At 28.7% G+C, this 22724-nt stretch overlaps 2 protein-coding genes across 8 annotated transcripts in view; both read right to left on the reverse strand.

The window, feature by feature from the left end:
- LOC142325560 (uncharacterized) overlaps positions 1-12880 on the reverse strand; it is a 32400-nt gene extending 19520 nt beyond the window's left edge. For 2 of the 4 annotated variants that reach the window (XR_012756568.1, XM_075367449.1), the window contains exons 1-2: positions 12734-12850; positions 4975-5133 (exon numbers count right to left, since the gene is read on the reverse strand). Coding sequence is in view for 3 of the 4 variants with exons in the window: in XM_075367449.1 (XP_075223564.1) it covers positions 4975-5133; positions 12734-12746 (172 nt within the window). In the remaining variant the exon portion in view is untranslated. Of the gene's footprint in view, positions 1-2879; positions 3018-4974; positions 5134-12733 lie in introns of those variants that run through there. The other 2 variants (XM_075367451.1, XM_075367452.1) reach the window with 2 other exon arrangements.
- LOC142325561 (nucleolar protein 6-like) overlaps positions 12767-22724 on the reverse strand; it is a 102824-nt gene continuing 92866 nt past the window's right edge. For 2 of the 4 annotated variants that reach the window (XM_075367461.1, XM_075367457.1), the window contains exon 5: positions 22564-22703. Coding sequence is in view for 1 of the 4 variants with exons in the window: in XM_075367458.1 (XP_075223573.1) it covers positions 14969-14996; positions 22540-22703 (192 nt within the window). In the remaining 3 variants the exon portion in view is untranslated. Of the gene's footprint in view, positions 12907-14841; positions 14997-22539; positions 22704-22724 lie in introns of those variants that run through there. The other 2 variants (XM_075367458.1, XM_075367459.1) reach the window with 2 other exon arrangements.

The following is a 22724-nucleotide window of genomic DNA, read 5'->3' on the forward strand; positions in this document are numbered from 1 at the left end:
TCACAGATCACAAAATCATTTTAACATTTTACTTTTACTCAACCATATTTACATTTACACTTCACAATACGAAAATAGGCCTGCCAAATACTCCTTGAATTGGTAGTAATTATTAAGTGCACATGACTAAATATAGATAATACTGGCTACCCACCGGGTTGGTCTAGTGGTGAACGCGTCTTCCCAAATCAGCTGATTTGGAAGTCGAGAGTTCCAGCGTTCAAGTCCTAGTAAAGCCAGATATTTTTACACGGATTTGAATACTAGATCGTGGATACCGGTGTTCTTTGGTGGTTGGGTTTCAATTAATCACACATCTCAGGAATGGTCGAACTGAGAATGTACAAGACTACACTTCATTTACACTCATACATATCATCCTCATTCATCCTCTGAAGTATTATCTAAACGGTAGTTACCGGAGACTAAACAGGAAAAAAAGATAAAAAGATAATACTGGCTACTACAATTTCCTTAAGATTTGTGAATTTAATCAATTTTGCAAACAAATTTTGTTGGTAGATAACGCAATGAAAATTGTTAAATTTTCTGGATGGATCTGTAGTTCTGTTACTCTTTTATGAACTACTCCAATAAATCCCTTCTATGCAATAATTATTACAAAGGCTCCATAAGTATATATCCTAGAGAGTAAACTCCATTTATGCACAAATCTTGCTTAGACTGTTTCAAATGTAGAAGGGCAGTTTGGAAAGTAACCTCCATTGTAACATAGTGCTAGTAGTAGTTGTTAGTGGTGCCGCTATTGACACATCACCGTACTCTCTAAATCCGTGTACTTCCAGCTGTGTTTGGAAACTCCAAGTGAAGGAATCAATTGATATGAATAAAAATTTCCAAGACATGAAAGCAACACTACGTTGATAATGTGGTGCTTTCTGTCATACAGGATTGTAATAATACAATCCTTAGTCCCTGCCTCTTTCATGTAACTGTACCAGCTTCAATCTTGAATAATATCCAATGTGTTCCTTGGAGCTTTTCTCATTCAACTGCTTAAGCAAATTACCAAGGGATGGCCAGAGGCTAATCAGCCAATAAATGTTAATCTTACTAAGTTCCTTCTGTTTAGAAGCTCCCTAACTAGAGCTGTCTTCCAGCAATCTGGAAAGCAGCCACAACTGAGGTATCCCTGAACAATCTGCCATCTGGTTCCATGATGATAGTGATAATACAATTAGCTGAAACTTAATTTATTTTATACTACTAACTAAAAGCTAGTTTTAGTATTTGGACAGATGCATTGGACACTGAATTGGTGACCTAATAAGCCATATTTACAATTTAAACTATTTGCATTATAACCAAGTATAGGTGGTTTTAAATTTTACTTAATTTAAAAATGGTTGCTAATCCTAAATCACTATAAATTTACAGAAACAGACACCAGGATTATGCCATTAAATGACTCAGAGGCGATGGAACAATGCTTCTTAACCAATTATTAAAAAAAAACTAGACAATTTCTGATTTGTTTTGAGATGAGACTTGCATATAAAAAGCTTTCTGTCATGAAATACAAAAATTAATTTAAATGGGAGAACATTTAAGTGAGAAATTAAAAAAATAACATCTCTCTCATTGGCTTTCGATGAAGCAAGCAAAATGCATTTTTTGAAGCAGAAAAAATTTAAAACTGCTAATGGAACTTATATTTTTTTTTTTGCATTCATTGTTGTAAAAAATAAGTTTTATTATATCTGTAATATCAAATTATAAGAAATCTACCATAACAACCAAAAATGTAGCTGATCTAAGATGATATTTTTTATATAGATAATATATCCATAGATTAAAACTAGAAAAATGTTTATTCTTTAGATAATTATGAAAACATATTAAAATAAGGAATGTATCTTGTACGTTGTTAGGGAGGAGCCATTTGATCAGGGAAATACAAGATATTAAGAGACACATGAAAGAGTTAATTAGTTTAATTTATTTATGAATAACAGGCAAGGGCCCTTAGAGATAAGTTAATTGCTTATGTTATAACCTGATACTTTTACAACAACAAAAACAATTCATGGCATTTACTATTATGAAAATGAAAGGAATAAGTATAGCAATAACAAAAGCCACACTTAATAAACTGGTTAATAAATCAACCAAAACAATGGAGCTTTCTTTTGTAGATAACTGACTGCTACTCTGCTGGCACTATAGGTTTATGCCAATAACTGTTAATGATAACAAAGTTACTGTGTTAAAAAAAAAACCTGCTTAAATATATTTTAAAATCAAAATAACCTTAATGTAAAAGATAGTAATTGTATCAAAATAGCTGTTAAATAAAAAACAAGATAAAAAAATCAAAACAAATTTTATAGAATTAATTCAACAATTCAGAATGACGGTAGAAACCAAGGACATGATCTCACCAAGCTGCAAGACAGTCTAAAATGTCAAATAAAAAGAACGCAGAGTAATCCATAAAGGAGAGAGACTTCAGTACAACTTTTAGTAATTAATACATAGACCTTGAAAGATAGTTCTTACCTCATTGTTAAATCCTAACTCTGGTTGGGAATCAAACCCAGGACCTCTGTTTTGTAATCAGAGATGAACTAACAGAGCTATTGAGGTAACTGGTCTGACTAATCTTGATTATGTTTATACAGTAGAATAAAAAATCCTAGTAAATATCTTTAAAGTAAAATTTTGCGATTTTAGGTTTAGTGTATATTTTTTGATCTGTTGTAATAATATTGATGAATACACAATAAAATGATATAACTAGGAACACATATAAATCAATAAAAAATAAGTTATTAAATTTAAAAAAAACACTAGTAGAAGAAAAATTAAAACAATAAAATGTGCTTTTTACAAAGTGAAAGTAATTTTACATGAATTACCCATGTAAGGTTCCTGTCAGTTTTGGTAAATGTAACAAGTGTTGTTCCATTTTGAGAGATTCAGTCGTGTCTCTGTATGCAATAAGTCCTTCAGAAGTTTTGATTTCTTTCATCAACGCTATTTCCCTAGGATAAACAACTCTCAGTTTGAAAATATATCCATCCTGTAAACAAACAGCATTTATACATACATATCTATCATTTACAAAACAAAATAATAATACTTAAATAATAACACCTACCTACAAAATGTGCTAATGATATTTTATTGTATTATTACTGTTATTATTACAAAAATGGCATGTGCTAAATATGAAAGGAGTGTTCAATGATATAACAGGTAAAAATAAAGTATAACCGAAAATAAACTTAAGAATATTTTTAAAAAATAATAATGTTTTAAGAATGTGCAAACCTTTTGAAGTGCATGTCTAATTAAAAATAATTACCACTCTTACTGACCATTATTCTAGTGCCAATGTCAAAAGGTTGACAATTAATAAAGAACTGAAAAATGTCATAGTTTTAATTGCATTTTTTAGAAGTTGATTTTTCTCTGTTTTATAGTTTTATTCTTATTTACTCATAAAATATAGATGAGTAAGCCATCAAAAATGATGACTGTGAAAAAGCAATTTGATAAAATTCAAAATCAAGAAATGTACTTCTTGATAAAACTATGAAAAAAAAGGAACTGGCATAGGCCATGATAAGCAAAAGGTAAGGTAAAAAAGAGTGCTTACAGTAAAAAAAAAACACGTGTTTTTTGGTTTCTAAAATTCCAAATAAATACGTATGATGAACTAAAAAGACTAAAAATATCATACATCTAACCATAAAAAAGGTCTTTGTAAATTGTAAGGAAAATTCATAAATTCTTAGGAAGAATCACTTTTTGTTTAAAAGATTTTTTAAGAATATAGGAAAAGCTTAGCAAAAGACAAACAGATTCCAGTACAAAATGAAAAATAATCAACAAAATAGATGTATTAAATGAAGAGCAGTAATAAAATGTTCATAAAAAAGTAATATATTCCAAATTAAATTGAAAATGTTTATAATTATAAATACTTTCAATAATTTTTTTTCAGTATCCAGATCTATTATTTCTGTGACTAATAAAGATACAAACCAGTTACAGATAAAATTGTGATTTTGATCATGATTTACAAGTTAGAAATGAAATCAACTTCCAGTAATCATTGCTTCACATCCTTAACACATATAAATTTGAAATACATGAATTTTTCCTTGAAAATCAGTACAGTGTGATATTTCTAAACCTTTTAAATGCTGCTTCAAGTTGGAGGATGCAGAACACTTACGTCACAACCAAGTTTATTAAATGTTTTCGCTGCTTGCATATTATTAGATAATTCATTTTAAATACAATAAAGCACTATTCAATAAATAACTTTAAAATAAATGCAACTGAGAAGGAAATATAACATAAAATTTTAATCCAATTGTTCTCTTAATTAATCAATTCAACACCACTGGTACAAAAATTAAGAAATAAACTAAAAAGTTAATTAATCAAACTAAAAAACTAAAATTAATCGTTTACTAAAACTAATATTAGTTTCGTATTTACAGATCCATAAATTAGAAAACATAACAATTCCAGAAATTATCACAAACTTTATATTAATAAATTAATATTTTACATGATCCACAGCATAAACAGAAATGTATAAAACATTACAATATATAAAACAAAACTTGCTAAATTCATAACAATATTTTTTTATCATCATGTGATAATAAAAACAGGACAAAAATTTGGCTGACATTATAGCTAACATTTAGAAAATATATGTGTTTCAACATATAACAGGAACAATTTAAATAATGCAATTTAATATTAAAGTACATAAAAATAAAATCTTAACTTGTCAACATTTGGATTATTCTTATCTTTAGTAACATAATGTCTTAGAATATACTTCAATTTTAAGAATATGAAATATTCTATATTACCACTCTATGACACAGAATGAATATATAACATTAGTTTTAAAAGAAGATACAACAATTAAAGTCCCTTTTCTAGCATCCCTTAATTATAGTAACTTCTCATTACTACTTTTTTAACTTACTTTGAATATTCTTACATGATCAGGGAAAACTTGTGTTAACAAATTGCACTGTTCTTTTAATGCCTTGGCTATTTCAGTAACAAATGCTGCATGAATTCTCCTAATAGCTTCAACATTTTCTGGCCATCTACTTGAATGTCCAAGCTGAATAACAGCTAAAATAAAAGAAACAAACTTACATGAAGTTTACATTAAAACGTAATATAAAAAAATTATACAAAAAATATGTTCCAATAGATAAAATTGATACTTGATGGTTCTGTAACATCAGAGAGGACTATCCTGGGAATTAAAGGATGTGAATTATGGCAAAATGCTTGCGGAAAGGTTCATTATGAGGTAAAAGTATGGGCTGATGAGTTATAAATAGCGACTGGCAACACTGACTGGTTTTGCGTAGTAACTTTAAGCGGTCTTCTGCGCGTGTAAACTCCACATTGCCTGTCATTGTTGTTTGCCTTTACAAGGTAGTGTATTATAATGAGTGATGTAAAACAAATCCTGCCAGTTGTGAAGTTCAATCAGTGAATAGATCTCTAAATGCAAGAGGACATAATGCTGCTGAAATTCACCATCAATTGTGTGAAACATATGGGCTTACCACAATGAATGAAGGAAAAGTGAGGCAATGGTGTCGTTAACTTAAGGAAAGCGTTCAAATGTTCATGATGAACAGAGAAGTGGCAGGCCTAATGTCCAGACTGATTTGATGAAATCAATCATGGAACCATGAACATTCATGGTTCCATGACTAAAACATCCATCACATCACAAGTCTTCTGCAAAACACTTTCTAAATTGTATCATGCCTTTCAAAACCAATGACAAGGAATGCCGAGACAGAAATTGTTCTTCACAATAACCCATATCCACACACAACTTCATGCACAACAGAAACAATTCAAAAATCCAGATGGGAGATTTTTGATCATCTCCCTTACAGTCCTGATCTTGCACCCAGTAACTACAATCTCTTCCTACACCTCAAAAACTGGCTTGTGTCTCAATGATTTGAGGAAAATTAGGAGTTGAAAATCACAGTGCAAAAATTATTACAATCACAGGCAATGGAATTTTATGCAGTGGGTTTGAAGAAGCTTGTTTCCACAATATGAAAAGTGTTTGTGATTATGTAGAAAAATAAAGTAAATATGTAAGTATTTGAAATCATTAATAAATTTTCATTTTTTCAACTATTCTTAATTAAAGAAAAACAAACCAACATACTTGGCATTTATAGACCTAGAAAAGGCATTCGGTAACGTAGACTGGAATAAAATGTTCAGTATTTTAAAAAAAATTAGGGTTCAAATACAGATATAGAAGAAGAAGGATTGTTAACATTTACATTAACCAAACAGCAACAGTAATAAATGAAGAACATAAAAAAACACCATAAATAATAAATTATTTATTACTATGACAAATTAACAAATCATAAATAAACATCTGTTGCAAGTTTTGTAAGACGGTCTCCCTCGGATACGGTTTGATGGTTTATCAAATTGAAATTTTGTTTGAGTTTGTAAATGTAATATTTTTCTAATAAATTTAATTTTATGTTATTTTTATTCATTTATAAATTTGTGCTGTCAGAAATAGAATGTTCAGTGTTTATTAGATGGTCTGCCATATTAGATAAACCTCAATAGACCTAATTTATTATTTTTATAATTTCTATAATGTTAAAGAAATCTAGTTTTTAAGTATCTATTTGTTTTTCCTGTATAAATACCATCACAATCATTACATTTAATTTTATAAATTCCACACAAAATATTTATTTTATTATTATTATTATTGTATTTTTTTAATATTTTATTATGTGTTTATTAGGTTTGTATGCTGGTTTAAACATTTCTTTATTGTAAGTTTTACTAATGTTTTCAATGATATTATTAGCATATAAATACTTTATATAAAGTAAATGAGTGAAAAAATATACGTATATTTTTCAACCTTTTGGGTCTTATTATGTATTGTTGGTAAGGTAGATATTATGTTTTGATAGCTATTTTTAAATAAATATTATTAATTAAAGTAGTATTGTATCAATTTTCAGTTGCTATATTTTTAATAATGTTTATTTCATTACTTAACTTTTCTTTGTTATTTATGTATGCATTTGCTCCATAAATCATATTTGTATAAATGTTAATTTTATAAGACCAATGGTGATTTGATTTTTTATAAATTGTTATATTATTAGACGTAGGATTTTGATATACTGAATTTTCAATTTGGTTGTCCTTGTTTATTTCGATATTAACATTTAAATAATTTAACATTTTATTATTATCTATTTCAGATGTGAATTTTAAATTTTCATTATAAGAGTTTAACTTGTTTAATATTCACTGATACTCACTGTTTATTACCGGGCTATATATAATGAGAATATCATCAACATACCATGTCCGTATTAAAACTTATGAGTGAATCCATGTACTAATTTACTCTCAAACCCCTGTAAATATATTTCTGACATAATTGCTGATTATACTATTAGGTAAATTCATTAAATTCCTAAGAATTTTATCTATTATGTTGGATATAATACAACATGGGGCACATTTAAAATTGATTAAAGTTTCTTTGGGTTGTTCAATTTATGAATTTTTGATAGTCCAGTTAATTTAGGGGGAACCAGTTCAAAAGGATGTAATCTAGAATAGTATTTAAATAAAATACCTTAGCTATGGGATTTCCATTATCAGCATTGAACAATAATAATAATAATAATAATAATAAAATAAACTATGAGTGGAGTTTATAAAATTAAATGTAATGATTGTGATTGTATTTATATAGGAAAAACAAATATCTCCTTTAACACTGGATTTCTTGAACATTATGGAAATTACAAAAATAAATTAGGTTATCTAATATGGCAACATCTAATAAACAATCTTTTTCTGATATTAACACAAATTTAGAAATTAATAAAGTTAATATAAAATTAAATATACTAAAAAATATTACGTATATAAATACAAACAAAGTTTCAATTTGATAAGCCATCAGACAGTATTTGAGGGAGACGGTCTTATAAAAACTACAACAGATAGCAGTACTTGCGCAAATTAATACTCAGTTTTCATATTTTTGGCATTTTACTTTTAAATTTATATCGTTCAATAATAAAATTATTTCAATCCTGACTAAGGACACAAGATCCCACAAAAGTACTTTCATAAAAAATTAAGGTAAGATGATATGTCTTTATCTAATATTCTATGCTAGGTGGTTTACATAATAGAATTTAAATATAATGTAACAGTACAGACGAATAATTCGAGTCTTAAAAAGATTATACAAAAAATCTCTTGTTTAGTTGGAATGACGTAACATTTCAAATGTCAGTTGAAAAAACAACAATGGAACAGAACAATCTGCTAGCAATAGATTTTGTTATAAGTTAGGTTAAAGTGCTACAGAAACTTTTGAAATGATTCAGACTGTTTATGGTAGTCGGCCAATGAGCTGTAAGAACATTTTAAAATGATTTGCAAGATTTTGTGACAGCATACAGAGCATTGAAGATGCCGAAGAATGAAGATCCATTGAAGATGCATTGAATGGCCAAGTCCATCGATAACAATTTTAACTGAAAAAAACATTCAAAAAGTGACTGAAATTCTTTGAAATAATCATTGTGTGTCTGCAACACTCATCGAAGAGCTCACTGGCATTCCAAAATTCACTGTCCAGCTTATTTTAAAAAAAGATTTAGGAAAACAAAAGGTCTGTGCTTGCTTTGTACTGCACACACTGACTGTCGATCAAAAAGATTATAGAGTAGAGCACCGCAAATATATGAAAAGAACAGCCGATAAGGATCCAGACTTCATCACAAGAATCAGACTGTAAGCATTTCATTTAACTTGAACTTTACGTATTGTACTTTAAGACAGGCATGGACAATCATTTACAATTTAGGAACCAAATGATCATTGTCTGCGAGTCAAGAACTGGACCAAGTTATTAAATAAAACAAATTAATATATTAAGTAAATTAAAACAGTTGCTACTGCAATATTTCATTTTTAATTTATTTATTATATAATACTTTGGTATAAAGCTCTACATAATTTTATAATATAATGAATGATACAAAAATGTAATATGAAGGAAACTGGTCTTGTACTTGAACTATGAGACTATCAATATTGATGTTAATATTACTTAAGGAAAATCACATATAATTTTCAAGGTTTTCACCTGTGATTGTCTAAATATTTAATTAATTGAATTTACAATTTCATTCTTGGAAAAAGTGTTCATACATATAAATGTGCTGCCAAAAAGACTAATTAATGATTTTTATTAAAAGGTGTATAAATTTGTATATTTCCCCCCCACCACTTAATAAATTCATAAAAATCCATAGTTAAATAGTGATTTTAGTATTAAATCTACCTAAAGCTCTCTAACATTAAATCTGTAGGTTTCCTGGCACATTACTTACTTCAGCATCCATCAGACGAGCAAACATAGTGTACGTGAAGTCTTTATTTTGGAAGTCAGCAAACCTTGAATCATCTTCAGTTCATCTCTCCATAACAATAAGGGATATTTTTATTAGTTGCTAAAGTACGAAAATGATAATTTTTAGCTCTTTTCTGACTCTCCAACAATCTTAGTTTATTACAAAATGTTTTGACATGTCCATGCAACTCATGAACCGGTTATCCTTGTTTTTGCAAAACAAGGATAATTATTACATCAATTATCCTTGTTGGTAAAGAACTGAACTTAAGATTCACTTCATTTAGGTATCCGATGACATATAAAAGGTATGTTAAATCACACACTCCACTCAGTACCTTTTATTTGATTGTGTTTCTTTTTATATCCATAAAATTTGCAATGTCTTGTCACAGATCACAAAATCATTTTAACATTTTACTTTTACTCAACCATATTTACATTTACACTTCACAATACGAAAATAGGCCTGCCAAATACTCCTTGAATTGGTAGTAATTATTAAGTGCACATGACTAAATATAGATAATACTGGCTACCCACCGGGTTGGTCTAGTGGTGAACGCGTCTTCCCAAATCAGCTGATTTGGAAGTCGAGAGTTCCAGCGTTCAAGTCCTAGTAAAGCCAGATATTTTTACACGGATTTGAATACTAGATCGTGGATACCGGTGTTCTTTGGTGGTTGGGTTTCAATTAATCACACATCTCAGGAATGGTCGAACTGAGAATGTACAAGACTACACTTCATTTACACTCATACATATCATCCTCATTCATCCTCTGAAGTATTATCTAAACGGTAGTTACCGGAGACTAAACAGGAAAAAAAGATAAAAAGATAATACTGGCTACTACAATTTCCTTAAGATTTGTGAATTTAATCAATTTTGCAAACAAATTTTGTTGGTAGATAACGCAATGAAAATTGTTAAATTTTCTGGATGGATCTGTAGTTCTGTTACTCTTTTATGAACTACTCCAATAAATCCCTTCTATGCAATAATTATTACAAAGGCTCCATAAGTATATATCCTAGAGAGTAAACTCCATTTATGCACAAATCTTGCTTAGACTGTTTCAAATGTAGAAGGGCAGTTTGGAAAGTAACCTCCATTGTAACATAGTGCTAGTAGTAGTTGTTAGTGGTGCCGCTATTGACACATCACCGTACTCTCTAAATCCGTGTACTTCCAGCTGTGTTTGGAAACTCCAAGTGAAGGAATCAATTGATATGAATAAAAATTTCCAAGACATGAAAGCAACACTACGTTGATAATGTGGTGCTTTCTGTCATACAGGATTGTAATAATACAATCCTTAGTCCCTGCCTCTTTCATGTAACTGTACCAGCTTCAATCTTGAATAATATCCAATGTGTTCCTTGGAGCTTTTCTCATTCAACTGCTTAAGCAAATTACCAAGGGATGGCCAGAGGCTAATCAGCCAATAAATGTTAATCTTACTAAGTTCCTTCTGTTTAGAAGCTCCCTAACTAGAGCTGTCTTCCAGCAATCTGGAAAGCAGCCACAACTGAGGTATCCCTGAACAATCTGCCATCTGGTTCCATGATGATAGTGATAATACAATTAGCTGAAACTTAATTTATTTTATACTACTAACTAAAAGCTAGTTTTAGTATTTGGACAGATGCATTGGACACTGAATTGGTGACCTAATAAGCCATATTTACAATTTAAACTATTTGCATTATAACCAAGTATAGGTGGTTTTAAATTTTACTTAATTTAAAAATGGTTGCTAATCCTAAATCACTATAAATTTACAGAAACAGACACCAGGATTATGCCATTAAATGACTCAGAGGCGATGGAACAATGCTTCTTAACCAATTATTAAAAAAAAACTAGACAATTTCTGATTTGTTTTGAGATGAGACTTGCATATAAAAAGCTTTCTGTCATGAAATACAAAAATTAATTTAAATGGGAGAACATTTAAGTGAGAAATTAAAAAAATAACATCTCTCTCATTGGCTTTCGATGAAGCAAGCAAAATGCATTTTTTGAAGCAGAAAAAATTTAAAACTGCTAATGGAACTTATATTTTTTTTTTTTGCATTCATTGTTGTAAAAAATAAGTTTTATTATATCTGTAATATCAAATTATAAGAAATCTACCATAACAACCAAAAATGTAGCTGATCTAAGATGATATTTTTTATATAGATAATATATCCATAGATTAAAACTAGAAAAATGTTTATTCTTTAGATAATTATGAAAACATATTAAAATAAGGAATGTATCTTGTACGTTGTTAGGGAGGAGCCATTTGATCAGGGAAATACAAGATATTAAGAGACACATGAAAGAGTTAATTAGTTTAATTTATTTATGAATAACAGGCAAGGGCCCTTAGAGATAAGTTAATTGCTTATGTTATAACCTGATACTTTTACAACAACAAAAACAATTCATGGCATTTACTATTATGAAAATGAAAGGAATAAGTATAGCAATAACAAAAGCCACACTTAATAAACTGGTTAATAAATCAACCAAAACAATGGAGCTTTCTTTTGTAGATAACTGACTGCTACTCTGCTGGCACTATAGGTTTATGCCAATAACTGTTAATGATAACAAAGTTACTGTGTTAAAAAAAAAAACCTGCTTAAATATATTTTAAAATCAAAATAACCTTAATGTGTATATAAAAGATAGTAATTGTATCAAAATAGCTGTTAAATAAAAAACAAGATAAAAAAATCAAAACAAATTTTATAGAATTAATTCAACAATTCAGAATGACGGTAGAAACCAAGGACATGATCTCACCAAGCTGCAAGACAGTCTAAAATGTCAAATAAAAAGAACGCAGAGTAATCCATAAAGGAGAGAGACTTCAGTACAACTTTTAGTAATTAATACATAGACCTTGAAAGATAGTTCTTACCTCATTGTTAAATCCTAACTCTGGTTGGGAATCAAACCCAGGACCTCTGTTTTGTAATCAGAGATGAACTAACAGAGCTATTGAGGTAACTGGTCTGACTAATCTTGATTATGTTTATACAGTAGAATAAAAAATCCTAGTAAATATCTTTAAAGTAAAATTTTGCGATTTTAGGTTTAGTGTATATTTTTTGATCTGTTGTAATAATATTGATGAATACACAATAAAATGATATAACTAGGAACACATATAAATCAATAAAAAATAAGTTATTAAATTTAAAAAAAACACTAGTAGAAGAAAAATTAAAACAATAAAATGTGCTTTTTACAAAGTGAAAGTAATTTTACATGAATTACCCATGTAAGGTTCCTGTCAGTTTTGGTAAATGTAACAAGTGTTGTTCCATTTTGAGAGATTCAGTCGTGTCTCTGTATGCAATAAGTCCTTCAGAAGTTTTGATTTCTTTCATCAACGCTATTTCCCTAGGATAAACAACTCTCAGTTTGAAAATATATCCATCCTGTAAACAAACAGCATTTATACATACATATCTATCATTTACAAAACAAAATAATAATACTTAAATAATAACACCTACCTACAAAATGTGCTAATGATATTTTATTGTATTATTACTGTTATTATTACAAAAATGGCATGTGCTAAATATGAAAGGAGTGTTCAATGATATAACAGGTAAAAATAAAGTATAACCGAAAATAAACTTAAGAATATTTTTAAAAAATAATAATGTTTTAAGAATGTGCAAACCTTTTGAAGTGCATGTCTAATTAAAAATAATTACCACTCTTACTGACCATTATTCTAGTGCCAATGTCAAAAGGTTGACAATTAATAAAGAACTGAAAAATGTCATAGTTTTAATTGCATTTTTTAGAAGTTGATTTTTCTCTGTTTTATAGTTTTATTCTTATTTACTCATAAAATATAGATGAGTAAGCCATCAAAAATGATGACTGTGAAAAAGCAATTTGATAAAATTCAAAATCAAGAAATGTACTTCTTGATAAAACTATGAAAAAAAAGGAACTGGCATAGGCCATGATAAGCAAAAGGTAAGGTAAAAAAGAGTGCTTACAGTAAAAAAAAAACACGTGTTTTTTGGTTTCTAAAATTCCAAATAAATACGTATGATGAACTAAAAAGACTAAAAATATCATACATCTAACCATAAAAAAGGTCTTTGTAAATTGTAAGGAAAATTCATAAATTCTTAGGAAGAATCACTTTTTGTTTAAAAGATTTTTTAAGAATATAGGAAAAGCTTAGCAAAAGACAAACAGATTCCAGTACAAAATGAAAAATAATCAACAAAATAGATGTATTAAATGAAGAGCAGTAATAAAATGTTCATAAAAAAGTAATATATTCCAAATTAAATTGAAAATGTTTATAATTATAAATACTTTCAATAATTTTTTTTCAGTATCCAGATCTATTATTTCTGTGACTAATAAAGATACAAACCAGTTACAGATAAAATTGTGATTTTGATCATGATTTACAAGTTAGAAATGAAATCAACTTCCAGTAATCATTGCTTCACATCCTTAACACATATAAATTTGAAATACATGAATTTTTCCTTGAAAATCAGTACAGTGTGATATTTCTAAACCTTTTAAATGCTGCTTCAAGTTGGAGGATGCAGAACACTTACGTCACAACCAAGTTTATTAAATGTTTTCGCTGCTTGCATATTATTAGATAATTCATTTTAAATACAATAAAGCACTATTCAATAAATAACTTTAAAATAAATGCAACTGAGAAGGAAATATAACATAAAATTTTAATCCAATTGTTCTCTTAATTAATCAATTCAACACCACTGGTACAAAAATTAAGAAATAAACTAAAAAGTTAATTAATCAAACTAAAAAACTAAAATTAATCGTTTACTAAAACTAATATTAGTTTCGTATTTACAGATCCATAAATTAGAAAACATAACAATTCCAGAAATTATCACAAACTTTATATTAATAAATTAATATTTTACATGATCCACAGCATAAACAGAAATGTATAAAACATTACAATATATAAAACAAAACTTGCTAAATTCATAACAATATTTTTTTATCATCATGTGATAATAAAAACAGGACAAAAATTTGGCTGACATTATAGCTAACATATAGAAAATATATGTGTTTCAACATATAACAGGAACAATTTAAATAATGCAATTTAATATTAAAGTACATAAAAATAAAATCTTAACTTGTCAACATTTGGATTATTCTTATCTTTAGTAACATAATGTCTTAGAATATACTTCAATTTTAAGAATATGAAATATTCTATATTACCACTCTATGACACAGAATGAATATATAACATTAGTTTTAAAAGAAGATACAACAATTAAAGTCCCTTTTCTAGCATCCCTTAATTATAGTAACTTCTCATTACTACTTTTTTAACTTACTTTGAATATTCTTACATGATCAGGGAAAACTTGTGTTAACAAATTGCACTGTTCTTTTAATGCCTTGGCTATTTCAATAACAAATGCTGCATGAATTCTCCTAATAGCTTCAACATTTTCTGGCCATCTACTTGAATGTCCAAGCTGAATAACAGCTAAAATAAAAGAAACAAACTTACATGAAGTTTACATTAAAACGTAATATAAAAAAATTATACAAAAAATATGTTCCAATAGATAAAATTGATACTTGATGGTTCTGTAACATCAGAGAGGACTATCCTGGGAATTAAAGGATGTGAATTATGGCAAAATGCTTGCGGAAAGGTTCATTATGAGGTAAAAGTATGGGCTGATGAGTTATAAATAGCGACTGGCAACACTGACTGGTTTTGCGTAGTAACTTTAAGCGGTCTTCTGCGCGTGTAAACTCCACATTGCCTGTCATTGTTGTTTGCCTCTAAATGCAAGAGGACATAATGCTGCTGAAATTCACCATCAATTGTGTGAAACATATGGGCTTACCACAATGAATGAAGGAAAAGTGAGGCAATGGTGTCGTTAACTTAAGGAAAGCGTTCAAATGTTCATGATGAACAGAGAAGTGGCAGGCCTAATGTCCAGACTGATTTGATGAAACCAATCATGGAACCATGAACATTCATGGTTCCATGACTAAAACATCCATCACATCACAAGTCTTCTGCAAAACACTTTCTAAATTGTATCATGCCTTTCAAAACCAATGACAAGGAATGCCGAGACAGAAATTGTTCTTCACAATAACCCATATCCACACACGACTTCATGCACAACAGAAACAATTCAAAAATCCAGATGGGAGATTTTTGATCATCTCCCTTACAGTCCTGATCTTGCACCCAGTAACTACAATCTCTTCCTACACCTCAAAAACTGGCTTGTGTCTCAATGATTTGAGGAAAATTAGGAGTTGAAAATCTCAGTGCAAAAATTATTACAATCACAGGCAATGGAATTTTTAGCAGTGGGTTTGAAGAAGCTTGTTTCCACAATATGAAAAGTGTTTGTGATTATGTAGAAAAATAAAGTAAATATGTAAGTATTTGAAATCATTAATAAATTTTCATTTTTTCAACTATTCTTAATTAAAGAAAAACAAACCAACATACTTGGCATTTATAGACCTAGAAAAGGCATTCGGTAACGTAGACTGGAATAAAATGTTCAGTATTTTAAAAAAAATTAGGGTTCAAATACAGATATAGAAGAAGAAGGATTGTTAACATTTACATTAACCAAACAGCAACAGTAATAACTGAAGAACATAAAAAAACACCATAAATAATAAATTATTTATTACTATGACAAATTAACAAATCATAAATAAACATTTGTTGCAAGTTTTGTAAGACGGTCTCCCTCGGATACGGTTTGATGGTTTATCAAATTGAAATTTTGTTTGAGTTTGTAAATGTAATATTTTTCTAATAAATTTAATTTTATGTTATTTTTATTCATTTATAAATTTGTGCTGTCAGAAATAGAATGTTCAGTGTTTATTAGATGGTCTGCCATATTAGATAAACCTCAATAGACCTAATTTATTATTTTAATAATTTCTATAATGTTAAAGAAATCTAGTTTTTAAGTATCTATTTGTTTTTCCTGTATAAATACCATCACAATCATTACATTTAATTTTATAAATTCCACACAAAATATTTATTTTATTATTATTATTATTGTATTTTTTTAATATTTTATTATGTGTTTATTAGGTATGTATGCTGGTTTAAACATTTCTTTATTGTAAGTTTTACTAATGTTTTCAATGATATTATTAGCATATAAATACTTTATATAAAGTAAATGAGTGAAAAAATATACGTATATTTTTCAACCTTTTGGGTCTTATTATGTATTGTTGGTAAGGTAGATATTATGTTTTGATAGCTATTTTTAAATAAATATTATTAATTAAAGTAGTATTGTATCAATTTTCAGTTGCTATATGTTTAATAATGTTTATTTCATTACTTAACTTTTCTTTGTTATTTATGTATGCATTTGCTCCATAAATCATATTTGTATAAATGTTAATTTTATAAGACCAATGGTGATTTGATTTTTTATAAATTGTTATATTATTAGACGTAGGATTTTGATATACTGAATTTTCAATTTGGTTGTCCTTGTTTATTTTGATATTAACATTTAAATAATTTAACATTTTATTATTATCTATTTCAGATGTGAATTTTAAATTTTCATTATAAGAGTTTAACTTGTTTAATATTCACTGATACTCACTGTTTATTACCGGGCTATATATAATGAGAATATCATCAACATACCATGTCCGTATTAAAACTTATGAGTGAATCCATGTACTAATTTACTCTCAAACCCCTGTAAATATATTTCTGACATAATTGCTGATTATACTATTAGGTAAATTCATTAAATTCCTAAGAATTTTATCTATTATGTTGGATATAATACAACATGGGGCACATTTAAAATTGATTAAAGTTTCTTTGGGTTGTTCAATATATGAATTTTTGATAGTCCAGTTAATTTAGGGGGAACCAGTTCAAAAGGATGTAATCTAGAATAGTATTTAAATAAAATACCTTAGCTATGGGATTTCCATTATCAGCATTGAACAATAATAATAATAATAATAATAATAATAATAATAATAAAATAAACTATGAGTGGAGTTTATAAAATTAAATGTAATGATTGTGATTGTATTTATATAGGAAAAACAAATATCTCCTTTAACACTGGATTTCTTGAACATTATGGAAATTACAAAAATAAATTAGGTTATCTAATATGGCAACATCTAATAAACAATCTTTTTCTGATATTAACACAAATTTAGAAATTAATAAAGTTAATATAAAATTAAATATACTAAAAAATATTACGTATATAAATACAAACAAAGTTTCAATTTGATAAGCCATCAGACAGTATTTGAGGGAGACGGTCTTATAAAAACTACAACAGATAGCAGTACTTGCGCAAATTAATACTCAGTTTTCATATTTTTGGCATTTTACTTTTAAATTTATATCGTTCAATAATAAAATTATTTCAATCCTGACTAAGGACACAAGATCCCACAAAAGTACTTTCATAAAAAATTAAGGTAAGATGATATGTCTTTATCTAATATTCTATGCTAGGTGGTTTACATAATAGAATTTAAATATAATGTAACAGTACAGACGAATAATTCGAGTCTTAAAAAGATTATACAAAAAATCTCTTGTTTAGTTGGAATGACGTAACATTTCAAATGTCAGTTGAAAAAACAACAATGGAACAGAACAATCTGCTAGCAATAGATTTTGTTATAAGTTAGGTTAAAGTGCTACAGAAACTTTTGAAATGATTCAGACTGTTTATGGTAGTCGGCCAATGAGCTGTAAGAACATTTTAAAATGATTTGCAAGATTTTGTGACAGCATACAGAGCATTGAAGATGCCGAAGAATGAAGATCCATTGAAGATGCATTGAATGGCCAAGTCCATCGATAACAATTTTAACTGAAAAAAACATTCAAAAAGTGACTGAAATTCTTTGAAATAATCATTGTGTGTCTGCAACACTCATCGAAGAGCTCACTGGCATTCCAAAATTCACTGTCCAGCTTATTTTAAAAAAAGATTTAGGAAAACAAAAGGTCTGTGCTTGCTTTGTACTGCACACACTGACTGTCGATCAAAAAGATTATAGAGTAGAGCACCGCAAATATATGAAAAGAACAGCCGATAAGGATCCAGACTTCATCACAAGAATCAGACTGTAAGCATTTCATTTAACTTGAACTTTACGTATTGTACTTTAAGACAGGCATGGACAATCATTTACAATTTAGGAACCAAATGATCATTGTCTGCGAGTCAAGAACTGGACCAAGTTATTAAATAAAACAAATTAATATATTAAGTAAATTAAAACAGTTGCTACTGCAATATTTCATTTTTAATTTATTTATTATATAATACTTTGGTATAAAGCTCTACATAATTTTATAATATAATGAATGATACAAAAATGTAATATGAAGGAAACTGGTCTTGTACTTGAACTATGAGACTATCAATATTGATGTTAATATTACTTAAGGAAAATCACATATAATTTTCAAGGTTTTCACCTGTGATTGTCTAAATATTTAATTAATTGAATTTACAATTTCATTCTTGGAAAAAGTGTTCATACATATAAATGTGCTGCCAAAAAGACTAATTAATGATTTTTATTAAAAGGTGTATAAATTTGTATATTTCCCCCCCACCACTTAATAAATTCATAAAAATCCATAGTTAAATAGTGATTTTAGTATTAAATCTACCTAAAGCTCTCTAACATTAAATCTGTAGGTTTCCTGGCACATTACTTACTTCAGCATCCATCAGACGAGCAAACATAGTGTACGTGAAGTCTTTATTTTGGAAGTCAGCAAACCTTGAATCATCTTCAGTTCATCTCTCCATAACAATAAGGGATATTTTTATTAGTTGCTAAAGTACGAAAATGATAATTTTTAGCTCTTTTCTGACTCTCCAACAATCTTAGTTTATTACAAAATGTTTTGACATGTCCATGCAACTCATGAACCGGTTATCCTTGTTTTTGCAAAACAAGGATAATTATTACATCAATTATCCTTGTTGGTAAAGAACTGAACTTAAGATTCACTTCATTTAGGTATCCGATGACATATAAAAGGTATGTTAAATCACACACTCCACTCAGTACCTTTTATTTGATTGTGTTTCTTTTTATATCCATAAAATTTGCAATGTCTTGTCACAGATCACAAAATCATTTTAACATTTTACTTTTACTCAACCATATTTACATTTACACTTCACAATACGAAAATAGGCCTGCCAAATACTCCTTGAATTGGTAGTAATTATTAAGTGCACATGACTAAATATAGATAATACTGGCTACCCACCGGGTTGGTCTAGTGGTGAACGCGTCTTCCCAAATCAGCTGATTTGGAAGTCGAGAGTTCCAGCGTTCAAGTCCTAGTAAAGCCAGATATTTTTACACGGATTTGAATACTAGATCGTGGATACCGGTGTTCTTTGGTGGTTGGGATTCAATTAATCACACATCTCAGGAATGGTCGAACTGAGAATGTACAAGACTACACTTCATTTACACTCATACATATCATCCTCTGAAGTATTATCTAAACGGTAGTTACCGGAGACTAAACAGGAAAAAAAGATAAGAAGATAATACTGGCTACTACAATTTCCTTAAGATTTGTGAATTTAATCAATTTTGCAAACAAATTTTGTTGGTAGATAACGCAATGAAAATTGTTAAATTTTCTGGATGGATCTGTAGTTCTGTTACTCTTTTATGAACTACTCCAATAAATCCCTTCTATGCAATAATTATTACAAAGGCTCCATAAGTATATATCCTAGAGAGTAAACTCCATTTATGCACAAATCTTGCTTAGACTGTTTCAAATGTAGAAGGGCAGTTTGGAAAGTAACCTCCATTGTAACATAGTGCTAGTAGTAGTTGTTAGTGGTGCCGCTATTGACACATCACCGTACTCTCTAAATCCGTGTACTTCCAGCTGTGTTTGGAAACTCCAAGTGAAGGAATCAATTGATATGAATAAAAATTTCCAAGACATGAAAGCAACACTACGTTGATAATGTGGTGCTTTCTGTCATACAGGATTGTAATAATACAATCCTTAGTCCCTGCCTCTTTCATGTAACTGTACCAGCTTCAATCTTGAATAATATCCAATGTGTTCCTTGGAGCTTTTCTCATTCAACTGCTTAAGCAAATTACCAAGGGATGGCCAGAGGCTAATCAGCCAATAAATGTTAATCTTACTAAGTTCCTTCTGTTTAGAAGCTCCCTAACTAGAGCTGTCTTCCAGCAATCTGGAAAGCAGCCACAACTGAGGTATCCCTGAACAATCTGCCATCTGGTTCCATGATGATAGTGATAATACAATTAGCTGAAACTTAATTTATTTTATACTACTAACTAAAAGCTAGTTTTAGTATTTGGACAGATGCATTGGACACTGAATTGGTGACCTAATAAGCCATATTTACAATTTAAACTATTTGCATTATAACCAAGTATAGGTGATTTTAAATTTTACTTAATTTAAAAATGGTTGCTAATCCTAAATCACTATAAATTTACAGAAACAGACACCAGGATTATGCCATTAAATGACTCAGAGGCGATGGAACAATGCTTCTTAACCAATTATTAAAAAAAAACTAGACAATTTCTGATTTGTTTTGAGATGAGACTTGCACATAAAAAGCTTTCTGTCATGAAATACAAAAATTAATTTAAATGGGAGAACATTTAAGTGAGAAATTAAAAAAATAACATCTCTCTCATTGGCTTTCGATGAAGCAAGCAAAATGCATTTTTTGAAGCAGAAAAAATTTAAAACTGCTAATGGAACTTATATTTTTTTTTTGCATTCATTGTTGTAAAAAATAAGTTTTATTATATCTGTAATATCAAATTATAAGAAATCTACCATAACAACCAAAAATGTAGCTGATGTAGTAAGTAATCTAAGATGATATTTTTTATATAGATAATATATCCATAGATTAAAACTAGAAAAATGTTCATTCTTTAGATAATTATGAAAACATATTAAAATAAGGAATGTATCTTGTACGTTGTTAGGGAGGAGCCATTTGATCAGGGAAATACAAGTTATTAAGAGACACATGAAAGAGTTAATTAGTTTAATTTATTTATGAATAACAGGCAAGGGCCCTTAGAGATAAGTTAATTGCTTATGTTATAACCTGATACTTTTACAACAACAAAAACAATTCATGGCATTTACTATTATGAAAATGAAAGGAATAAGTATAGCAATAACAAAAGCCACACTTAATAAACTGGTTAATAAATCAACCAAAACAATGGAGCTTTCTTTTGTAGATAACTGACTGCTACTCTGCTGGCACTATAGGTTTATGCCAATAACTGTTAATGATAACAAAGTTACTGTGTTAAAAAAAAACCTGCTTAAATATATTTTAAAATCAAAATAACCTTAATGTGTATATAAAGGATAGTAATTGTATCAAAATAGCTGTTAAATAAAAAACAAGATAAAAAAATCAAAACAAATTTTATAGAATTAATTCAACAATTCAGAATGACGGTAGAAACCAAGGACATGATCTCACCAAGCTGCAAGACAGTCTAAAATGTCAAATAAAAAGAACGCAGAGTAATCCATAAAGGAGAGAGACTTCAGTACAACTTTTAGTAATGAATACATAGACCTTGAAAGATAGTTCTTACCTCATTGTTAAATCCTAACTCTGGTTGGGAATCAAACCCAGGACCTCTGTTTTGTAATCAGAGATGAACTAACAGAGCTATTGAGGTAACTGGTCTGACTAATCTTGATTATGTTTATACAGTAGAATAAAAAATCCTAGTAAATATCTTTAAAGTAAAATTTTGCGATTTTAGGTTTAGTGTATATTTTTTGATCTGTTGTAATAATATTGATGAATACACAATAAAATGATATAACTAGGAACACATATAAATCAATAAAAAATAAGTTATTAAATTTAAAAAAAACACTAGTAGAAGAAAAATTAAAACAATAAAATGTGCTTTTTACAAAGTGAAAGTAATTTTACATGAATTACCCATGTAAGGTTCCTGTCAGTTTTGGTAAATATAACAAGTGTTGTTCCATTTTGAGAGATTCAGTCGTGTCTCTGTATGCAATAAGTCCTTCAGAAGTTTTGATTTCTTTCATCAACGCTATTTCCCTAGGATAAACAACTCTCAGTTTGAAAATATATCCATCCTGTAAACAAACAGCATTTAT

Source organism: Lycorma delicatula, chromosome 5 (genome assembly GCF_047948215.1).
Source record: "Lycorma delicatula isolate Av1 chromosome 5, ASM4794821v1, whole genome shotgun sequence".
Lineage (NCBI taxonomy): Eukaryota > Metazoa > Arthropoda > Insecta > Hemiptera > Fulgoridae > Lycorma > Lycorma delicatula.